General features: G+C 39.4%; 2 protein-coding genes across 2 annotated transcripts; one reads left to right on the top strand and one right to left on the bottom strand.

Annotated features, from left to right (window-relative positions):
• Positions 1-79: 79 nt before the first annotated feature.
• Positions 80-5,794, top strand: LOC113570007 (taste receptor type 1 member 1). The gene is made up of 9 exons (XM_035522652.1): positions 80-112; positions 292-326; positions 2,179-2,292; positions 2,410-2,698; positions 2,899-3,657; positions 3,861-4,082; positions 4,306-4,426; positions 4,728-5,098; positions 5,240-5,794. The coding sequence occupies exons 1-9, from the start codon at positions 80-82 to the stop codon at positions 5,792-5,794; spliced, it is 2,499 nt and encodes an 832-aa protein (XP_035378545.1).
• Positions 5,795-6,811: 1,017 nt separating this feature from the next.
• On the bottom strand, positions 6,812-10,419 carry her12 (hairy-related 12). The gene is made up of 2 exons (XM_026998245.2): positions 7,940-10,419; positions 6,812-7,823 (listed from the first exon to the last, which is right to left on the bottom strand). The coding sequence occupies exons 1-2, from the start codon at positions 8,006-8,008 to the stop codon at positions 7,419-7,421; spliced, it is 474 nt and encodes a 157-aa protein (XP_026854046.2). The 5' UTR covers positions 8,009-10,419; the 3' UTR covers positions 6,812-7,418.
• Positions 10,420-10,696: the final 277 nt, after the last annotated feature.

The raw sequence follows: 10,696 nt of genomic DNA, 5'->3' as shown, positions 1-10,696 counted from the left end.
AATCTGAAAAGTGTTCAGGAAATGAATGCCACATCAGATAATATGCACAGTATGCCTCAAAAATCAGTCTAGGAGCTTGATGGTGCTGAGGAACTCTGAGCTCATACTCCTAGTATTAGGAGTAGACAATATTGCACAACTAAATATGTAGTCATACTGTGTACTAAGATCTATGCAATAAGCTTGCTTGGACTAACATTAAATGTGAGCTTACATTTTTTTAGTTTTGTTTTGGTGATGGTGGTGTTTTTTACCTGGTACATGTGAAAAGCCTTATTATATGTGAAATAGAGGAAGCTGTTGCACTTACAAGCCGGGGATTTAAAACCAAAAAAAGTAACCCCAGACCCGTGTGCCTACAGCTCAACTCTATACACTCTCTCTGTTACCTTACTGGATTTTGTTTTCTTTATATGTGCTTTCTAAGACAAAATATTATTAAAATTCTTTCAGATCTGATCCACATTATATACAAAAATGTGTGTGTATATATATATATATATATATATATATATATATATATATATATATATATACACACACACACACACACACACACACACACACACACACACACACACACACACATACACATACACATTGGGATCTCTTTTTAAAAACTTCAAAGCCATACCCATGTTGGTCATCAGGATTTTGTTGGCCATGCTGCAAATTTGCTAGTGGAAATATTATTTAGAAGCCTGCATACTGCCCTTTATTTTCGTGCCAAGATCAGATATAAGGACACTGTTGATTTTTATTCTTTACTTTCTCTGTGGCGTATGATATTATGTTTTTAAAAGTTCTTGTTTTAATTTTTCCTTTTAAGATTATATGCTGAATTATGTGGAGATGTAAAATCACTGATGCATTTTTTAATTTATGGAAATTCCATATTTTATAAATATTTGGATTAATTGTCAGTGAATAAATAATTCATACACTGGTATTATATTTCTCTTTTGACTGTATTCTTATTAACAGTGACAAAACAATATTCTCCTTTTAATCCACATAGTCATAATATGGAAAGACAGTGTGGTTTATCTGTGATGATTTAGGATAAAATTATTTTGGTTTATAATATTAATATTCTAAATGTCAGCAGCACGCCGTGTACAGTATGTCGGCACACAATGACACCCTAAAGGACTGGGCCTGATGGTTCACGACTTTTATTATGTGAAATAATACAGGTGAGGACTCATATCTTGACACCAAAAGTAGAGCTGTTCAGAAGGTTATTTAATAATTATATATTTAAACTGTTATCCCATCAATTTATTAGTTGTTTTTGTAATTAATTTAATTCATTGCTTCTGGCCATTTTTAAAATGAGACCCCTTCCACCTACAGTATTTGGAATATACATTGTTTTGATAGTCTTCAGAGTGCAAGGTTCTCCTCCTTTACATGAATTTGCCTTTCCCCACCTACAGGTTGTATTAGTGTGACATGCTGGTCCAGAAAGCAAAGCGAGACTGCGGTCTATTGGTTATCTTACACTCTGGAAATGCTTGGCTGGTTAGGCAAATTGCCCTTCTGAATGCTGTATATCGGGGTGTAATTCTATACCATTGCACAATTTGGATGGAGAATTCGATCACACTGTATTTCCACCCTGTCTGTATGTCCTACACCCTTGAGGATATAAAATACTAAAATAAAATATATTTTAAAAAATATTATATCACCTCTTATTCCATATTCGATACACTGGAATGTTACTGTCCATGCATAAAGGTATAGAGCAAACATTCACTTAAATCCTTTTTTCAATTAATCAGTTAATTAATTAAGTGGATTTGAAGTTGCATTTAATAAACAGCATGTTGATTTGTCTACTAGTCATTTCCATGAACAATGTCATCAGTTACTGAAATGTTTACAAGGAAATCAGTATTGGTTATTTGAGAACTGATTTGCACGAGTGGCTAGTGGTTTGTAAAATGCACTCATTTCTTCTTTTTATCGTGTAAACATGATGGTGTGAAACAAATTGCTCGATGCAAATTCAGCATTAGGTGACATCACCACGTGCAGGCATGCAAATGCCGCCTTGCCGTTCGAGAGAAAAGGTGAAGGCAGCGGGCAAGTGGTGCGCAGTCGGTGCAGGCACGTGTGCAGCATGCGGGAGCTGCTGGAAGGGATCCTGCTTCTGGCGTGCATCTGGTGCTGCTACCATGGTGCCGGGCTCCAGCTCCAAGGAGATTTCACCATCTACGGCATGTTCCCTATCCACAATGCAGATGCCACTATCCAGACTACACCTCATATGGCAGACTGTGCACAGTAAGATACTGCATACTCCTTACATCCCGGCGTGCTCTGTATTTAGTGTTTAATTAATCTGTTTCATGGCTGCCCTGTTTTGCTCTATTCTTTGATATCCTGTGTTGATTTTTCCAGAGGGGCAGCCAACAAGTATGGCTACCACTTGGTGCAGGCCTTGCGGTACACGGTGGAGGAGATCAACAACGGCACTCAGACGGGACGGCTCCTGCCGGGTATTACTCTGGGCTACCAGGTGTATGACACGTGCTCACTCCCTGCCAGTGTCCTGGCTACAGTGGACCTGCTAGCCCAGCAGTATGACAGGGCAGGAGTGGGACCCCAGGCAGTGGCTCTCATCGGTCCGGACAGTAGCAGTTATGCTTTCACCCCAGCGGCTGCACTGGGCTCTTATCTGCTACCTGAGGTTTTGCATTCTAAAGCTCTCGTAACAACTTAGTGGACAAAGGCTTGGTTTACTCTTACTACCTTTTGATGCCAACGTTTAAGTATTGTGTTAATTAAAGTGTAATATCAAAGGCAGTAGTGCAGTGGGACCAAGACATGTGGCTGACTTTTCTTCATCTCTTCTATATTCTCACTTTCTCATCAATTTATTTTTTGCAGATCTCATATGAAGCATCAAATGAATTGCTGAGTAACAAAAACATATACCCAGCTTTCTTCCGCACCATCCCCAGTGATAAAAACCAGGTCCATGCCATGATTGAGATTCTTGTGAGATTCAACTGGACCTGGATTGTTCTTCTGGGCAGTGACAACTCATATGGGCTGCAAGGAATGCAGAGCCTGTCCACGGAGCTGTCAGACAGTAATATATGTATTGCATACCAAGCTGTAATACCAAGCCTTACTGACAGAACACGTCAAAGCCTGCGGGACATGGTCAAAAAGATTATCAAAACCAAAGTCAACACCATAGTTGTGTTTTCCAGCAAAAGAATTGTCTCAGGCTTTTTTCCATTTGTGATCGAATACAATGTGACTGGTAAGGTGTGGATTGGGACGGAGGACTGGTCTGTGGCAACCTTAGTGTCTGGAATCCCAGGAATCAGTTCTATTGGAACTGTCATAGGTGTGTCCATCAAATACACGCCTTTTTCTGGGTTCAGAGACTTCGAGAAGCAGTCTGTTTCTAAGCTTAAAGATATCAGTATGTCACACAACAGCAGTGAAATGAGGGTTCCCTGTGTGCAAAATACAGACCTGTACACAATGGCAACTCAGAACTATTCCCTGGAGGAATATGATATTTCATCATTTTTTAATGTGCATAAGGCGGTATATGCAGTGGCTCAGGCACTGCGGCAGGTCCTCAACTGTGATTCAGCAGAATGTCAGAAAACCCAAATACAGCCATGGCAGGTAGGATTTTAATGTCCTTTTGAAGATAACTGACGCTTTCTTCTGAATTCATATATTTTGCTGCTTTCAAATGTTAATTCAGTTAAAATGTCTTTGCTGTTATTAGTAAAAAACTCTAAATACAAGTAACAGGCTTTTTGTTACATTAAATCAATCCAATTTAGTGTCTTTCACTAATGATCTCTTTTCTTTGAACCCCTAAGATCTTTCAACATTTAAAGCATGTACGGTTTTCAGTCAGAAACACTTTAGTATATTTTGATGAAAATGGAGACCCCCCCACAGGATATGACATTGTGACATGGATATGGCAAAATAAAACATGGTCATTAAGAGTGGTGGGGACATTCACTCCAGATCCCCCTGATCTTCAGCTGGACCCTTCGCAGATTCAGTGGAGGGGAGACACTTCAGATATAGCCGCTGTAAGAGTGTTTCCTTCTTCATGACAATTTAACTATCTGCTGATCAGTAAAGAAATTCTCAAACTTAGCCTATTACAATATTATAATATATGGCCAAATATAATTATTAAAAAAAAAAGGTTTTAATAGGATGAAAACATTTCCAAGTACCATATGTCAATAGCTTTATGAATATCTTGGATGAGTGCATATGTGAGTATTCTGTGTATTCTCTTCTGTTCAGGTGCCTGTGTCACAGTGCTCCCCAGAGTGTCCCTTTGGGCAGAGTAAACTCCAGGTTGGACAGCATAAGTGCTGTTTCAAGTGCATGCCATGCCCAGTTTCCACTTTTCTCAACAATACTGGTGAATATACTTAATAGTTAACTTAATGAATACCTGCCTGTCCATTACAACGGAAAGCAGCAACGCATGGTGTGGTGCTTGTAATTTAACATGTCACCACAAGATGGCACAAATTGTGTTGTTTTCATCAATTTTTTCCCCAAAGGTTGTAATAGAGTATTATTACAGCCAAATGCTGTGCAAATCCGCTACATTATGAATCTGTATCAAACACTTACCTTTGCACAACATGTCTAGCAAATACTACATACCCAACAATCTGATACATCTGACATGAGTTTTGCCCTCTGCATCATACCAGGCTCTACCAGCTGCCAGCCATGCAAGCGAAACCAGTGGTCTCCAGCCCAGAGTGAGGAGTGCCTGAACAGAGAGGTGCTGTACCTGCCTTGGGAGGCTCCACTGGCCTTCGCCCTCCTGGTTCTGGTGGCCTTGACCCTGCTGCTCACCCTGGGAACCACTCTGGTCTTTCTGCTCAAGCTGAACACGCCAGTGGTGAAGTCTGCTGGGGGCAGGACCTGCCTACTGATGCTGCTGTCGCTGAGCGCGGCCTGCTGCAGCACCCTGGCCCACTTTGGCGTGCCCTCGCAGCTGTCCTGCCTGTTCCAGAAGTCCTTCTTCATCCTCAGCTTCACCGTCTGCCTGGCCTGCGTGACCATTCGCTCCTTCCAGGTGAGATGGGTCATGTGAAGGTGACAGCAGGTTGGGGGGTGGGGGGTGGAGACATATTTTAATCTCTTAGATATTTTCTTAGCTATTTTCAAAGCATTCTGTTCTCGAGTGGAACATTTCTTTACCTTCCTCGCACTACAGGTAGTTTGCATATTCAAATGGTCTTCAAAGCTTCCTCGGTTCTATGAGACTTGGGCCAAAAACCGAGGCCCTGAGATCTTCATCCTGGTCATCTTCACGGCAGAGTTTCTCATCTCGGTTCTCAGTGTAACTTTGGATCCACCTTTGCCCTCAGAGAACTATGACTTCTACCATGACAGTATCATTCTGGAGTGCACCAACATCATGTCTCCTGGAGCATTTGTAGAGATCACTTTTATGTCTCTGCTTAGTTTACTTTGTTTCTGCCTCAGTTACATTGGTAAAAACCTGCCAGCCAATTACAATGAGTCCAAGTGCATTACATTCAGCCTCATGGTCTATATTATGTCCTGGATCTCCGTCTTCACGGTTTACACTGTTAACAGAGGGATTTTAGCTATAGCTCTGGAGGTGACTGCAGTACTTTCCAGTGTTCTTGGAATACTTGGTGGATACTTCTTACCTAAAGTATATATAATTTTGTTAAAACCCCAAATGAACACCATTGCCCACTTCCAAAACTGCATTCAAATGTATACCATGACCAAACAGTGAAAAGTGCCTCTTAATGATCTGACAATTCTACTTGCATACTCCCATAGCGCAACATAATCTTAATTTCAACAGTTTTAGAGGCAGCTGATTCTGAGGTTGTCTTTCACTTAGGCTGCTTGGCATATGCTTGAGCCATATGTAAAGGAAAGAAATGAAAGAGTGTTGGCACGGTCTAGGCTGGCACGGGTGACCATCTGTCCTGAACTCTATTCTCTGGCATGTGTGTCCAGTTTCACGCTAAAGAAGTCAACCTTGGATAAAAGTTCAGCTATGCACCTGCTTTAAATCCTGATCTTGATCTTGTAGTTGCTATAGCAGATGTTCTTAAATCCCACTGGTCAATAGCAGGTCTTAACCCAGTAACAGATACAATAAACATAAGTCTGTTCACTTTTTCAACCTATCCATCTCCATTAGTCACTCACTAATGTGTCATGCTATATACCCACTTGCTCTCACACACACACACACACACACACACACACACACACATGCATACGCACAAACACACACTGCCCTTTTGAGCAGATGACATGATGAAAAGGGTTTTGTATTAGAGAAGTTTATTCCATAGACTCTAGAAAGTGTGAGTAAGCTGAACGGGTGTGTTTTCCACACTAATCTATTCAGCGCATGGAACAATAATAATGGAAAAATAGAATTGTGTCTGTATAGGAGAGTTTGAATGACTGCTTTAAAGTGGCATTTCACAGTCATCTGGGCTTGCAAATACCTGTTTTAGTGTGTATAGCAAACATTTGTGTACCATATTTGCTATACACACTATAACGAATATTTGCTATGCTATTTAATGAATGCATTTGTAAGAAAAAAGAGTAAAAAAATAACCTCTTAAGAATGTCACTAGAGATTTTATACTGGGTTACTTAAAAAGCCATAATATATTTAGGATGCTTGTTTTATTTCTGGTATTACATCAAAAATAATAAAGTTAAATCACAATACTAATGCATGATAAAGTAAAATTTGAATCAAACAAAACCACAAATTCTGTAATTATTTATTTATTCTTTATTTAATGTTTCTGGTTGAAAAATAGTTCATTAGCAACTTTCAGATATGTGTAATTGTGAGACATTGAATATTATAAAACAAAATTTTATGAGAAAGAATAAGAGCTTGTTTACACAAATTCAATCACAGTACCACTTCCACAATGGACTAGTTAATAGGTTTCCTTCATCCTAATTTAACAAATGAACTCAACAAAAAGACCAATATACTTTGGAAGACTTTTAAATACAATACAAATTCATAGATCTTATATGCAAAACATATATACTCCACTGGAGTCAACTGCAGTTACATACGCATCACACAAAATGTGTACACATCATTTGCTGTAACCAAAGTAAAAACAACTATAATAAATTACATGTTAAACATCACAGTAAATGCCATTATTACATAACTAATAAGGCCACAGTCATAATTAAAGCTTCCCTCTCAGCGAACGGGGAAAAAAAGTTAATCTCAAGCCTTTGCCATCAATATGATGACAAAACACGCCAAGCTTTAATTCTGGAAATAAATATCTCCTACTTTAGTGAGGCACATGAACATCATTGCTCCTCAGGTTTATAAATGTCCATCGTTCTTGCCTCTACCAGGGCCTCCAGAGATGGCTGCCAGGCTGTGGCTGTGTTGCGGGGCACCGTTTGGAGCTGGGTGGAGGAAGGCTGCAGCAGAGCACTGTGCTACTTGGCTGGGGTTGGTGACATTGCTGTAGCTCCTGAGTGGATTGTCCTCTGCTGGAGTGGACATTGTGGAACTGTAGGGACTCCCTCCAGCAGCGCGAGTATCCTTCATCATAGTCCCTCGAAACCAGCGCCGCTGGGAGCCCCTGCCACTGTTTCAGGAAGCTGACGGTCATCTCCAGAACGTCGGCCTTCTCTAGCTTGGCGCTGGAGTTTTGGCTGCGCACCTCCTTCTCCAACAGTTTCTTGAGTTGATCAATGCTGCTGTTGATGCGGTCTCGACGCATCTTCTCTATGATGGGTTTCCTCATCTGTAAATGGATTAAAAACAGTTGATTAGTATATGATATAAATTATTAAATGAAGGCTGAGGACGAAGTAGTTTTTTTTGTTGTTGTTGCTGTTTTGATGGTCTAAAAGATCTTGCCTTAAGTTTGTCTTTGTCGCTGAATCTCAGGTGGTCAAAGGTGGAGAGAGTAGCTGTGTGTGGAGCCATGTTCTCGGTTTTCCTGGGCTGTCAAGTGGGTTGTGGGTCTCAGTGAGGAACAGACTGCCATATTTATAGGCAGTCATTTGCATTACAAAGCCATGTGGCTTGTGCTGTATTGCTTTTCCCACACTCAGGGCCCAGAGGGTTGGCTCATTGCAACAATAGGAGACATTCATTTTATAGCTAACTGGTCATGACTTCTTTCAGGAGAAAGTTTCCCAAGGTATCAGAAGACATGCCATTTTTATTGTATGAGAAATTTCTCACGAGGCGTGGCACAATTTTAGAACGGACATTTTGCCATTTTATTTTCCATGATTATATTTTAAACACTTCTAGATTTTGATGTCTGTATACAGCAAATGCCTATTTTATAGAATTTGAAAATAAACCTAAAATACACAGCTATTCATTTATTTTTGAGTTTAGGTTGTGCATACTTCCAGAAACTCAACACAACTGGTATCCACAGTTAACCGAAGCTTAATTCATTTAAATGACTTGGATTACACAGAGTAAGCCTTCACTCACATGAATTCACGTTAACATGTACAGGAGCCTGACACTAACACAAAGGTCTAATAATGGCACGTGGAGGAAGCGCACACATCAAAGAGGCTCGGAGCGTCGCTCTAAACAAATAACCCGCTACCTTTTGGTTTGCTTTTAACAACTTTGGCTTGGTTACAAAGGTGACAAAATGCTCACGGTAATTATCAAAAAGCTGGATGCGTCCACGTGGCAGTTTCCGAACAGTTCCGGACTGAAAGGCAGTTAAAGAAACAAATTAGGATTTGGCACGTAATAATAGTCTAGACCCGTGCAGTTTGATGCAGCTATATTCGGAAGAATAGCCTAAATCACGCACATTATATTTTGTGTTTGAGTGAGTTTATTTGACAACGTCTCGAAAGAGCATTAGACACGTGTTTGGAGATCGGTCTGGTTAGCTGTTCACACTTTTACTGCCTAATTAGTGCATGTGTCTCCCACGCTTCTCACAACCGGCCCATACACGCAGACTCTGTTCCCAAGGCGTGACTGATGCCTGCTATTGTCTCGCTGAAGTGGCAGGGTGGTTGGCTGGTCGAGTGTGGGAAAGCACGGGGCACGCTGCCTACGCCGCGCAGACCGATGGATCAAAGCTAAGAACCTCCTAATACTGTTCAATAAATACTCAGTAGTAAAGATTCACATACCGATGTAATAGCAATAATATATGCTCACATGAAGGCTATTCTACACAGTATGGATTTCTTGTCATAAACAATACAGTAATGCATTAGGACAGCATTATGGTTTGGGACGTGTTGGGCTCTTGTAATGCAAGGATAACATGCAATCTGTTGAATTCAAAAACTAGTGTACTGAGAGGTCTATTAGGCTTGGTAAATGGCTGATTGTTTGGCAACAAACAAGTGATCAAGTGGTAGACAAAGTTACTCTGGCAAAAATAAGTGTTTTCATTACTTGTCACGTAATTGTGATTTTACTTTCAACATAGCACAATTTTCATAGTTAATTCTATATTACATTGTACTGGATACAGAATTCTGATTTTTATGTACATTAGGAGGTTTTCATCTTGATTCTTTAGGGATTATCAGAATTTTATGTTCAAATTAATTTCATGTTGTTTTTTATATTTTTTTCCCCCTTAAGCAGGTCTATGACCATGAATATTGTGCACATGCATGTACTACTGAATCACATACTGTGTGGTATGGGAATCACTGTTACAGAGGCAGGGTGGTAGTGAGATTCCCAGGAGTTCTGTGTGAGAGGGCTGGTCTTCTCTTTCCCACAGTCCGTTTATTCACTGCCCCCAATAAGGGGACAATAGAAGTGTGTCTTGTTACACATCACATTAGCCATGGTGTTTGATCTCTCTTTGTTCAAGGGAGAGACCTTACACACAGTAAGACCATCTGGACCATAAGAACTACTTTGCTCCCAAGACTTTCCCAAAATTCCTCATGTTATAAATACATTCCCGATCTTTAACATTTGCAAGGCTTATAGAACCAGCACAAGTACAATGTTTATAGGATAATAAATATCTTCATTACAGCAAAACAGCAAGAAACTGTTGCTGAAACTTTGAATGAAAAATAAATTAATTCAATGTGTTTATGTAAATTGTGGATAAATTATACAATACAGTAAAGAAAATTATTAATCTACATTAATTTCTGTACATATTTTGTATGTAATCTCATCTTTAACTGAAGTGAAATTGTTAAAAAGCAAAGAACTGCAGAAACAGTTTTTTTATTGATACAAATCACACTTATTTAAATTTATAATATGTAGGGTGGTAAGAAAAAAAGTTTGTAAATTGCTTAGAATAATCAGGATTTGGCAGTCTCTTGTGATTGGATCATATTGCATTTGTTCTATATAGATATGGCATTGGAAATTGGTACATGTATTGTTTATTAAATTTGATGTTTGTACTTTAAATAAATAGTAAGTCTGTTATTAAGTCTGTTTTTGTTCATTATTACAACTTAAGTTGAGGTTTTAAGATTAAGATCAGGTTTTCGAAGCTGTTTATGCATTGTATATAAATAAAGTTCATTGTAAAGGGTCCTTTGATCAAGAGATAGGTAACTGTGGAAATGTTTCTATGATTGCCAAAAGCTTAAATACAGAAGAGAATTTAAACTTTCCTTTTGTATTCATCTTTCCTAG

This window comes from Electrophorus electricus, chromosome 24, assembly GCF_013358815.1.
Source record: "Electrophorus electricus isolate fEleEle1 chromosome 24, fEleEle1.pri, whole genome shotgun sequence".
In the NCBI taxonomy this organism is placed as follows: Eukaryota; Metazoa; Chordata; class Actinopteri; order Gymnotiformes; family Gymnotidae; genus Electrophorus; species Electrophorus electricus.
This window is presented reverse-complemented; position numbering and strand designations above follow the sequence as displayed.

What these genes read in the sequence shown, in the direction of transcription:
- her12 (XM_026998245.2), bottom strand. Translation starts at nt 8,008, where the DNA reads ATGGCTCCACACACAGCTACTCTCTCCACCTTTGACCACCTGAGATTC. An exon ending in GCGACAAAGACAAACTTAAG is followed by an intron (nt 7,824 to 7,939) that starts GCAAGATCTTTT and finishes ATCCATTTACAG; the next exon opens with ATGAGGAAACCCATCATAGA.
- LOC113570007 (XM_035522652.1), top strand. Translation starts at nt 80, where the DNA reads ATGGTGCTGAGGAACTCTGAGCTCATACTCCTA. An exon ending in GCTCTTATCTGCTACCTGAG is followed by an intron (nt 2,699 to 2,898) that starts GTTTTGCATTCT and finishes TATTTTTTGCAG; the next exon opens with ATCTCATATGAAGCATCAAA. An exon ending in CCCAAATACAGCCATGGCAG is followed by an intron (nt 3,658 to 3,860) that starts GTAGGATTTTAA and finishes TGAACCCCTAAG; the next exon opens with ATCTTTCAACATTTAAAGCA.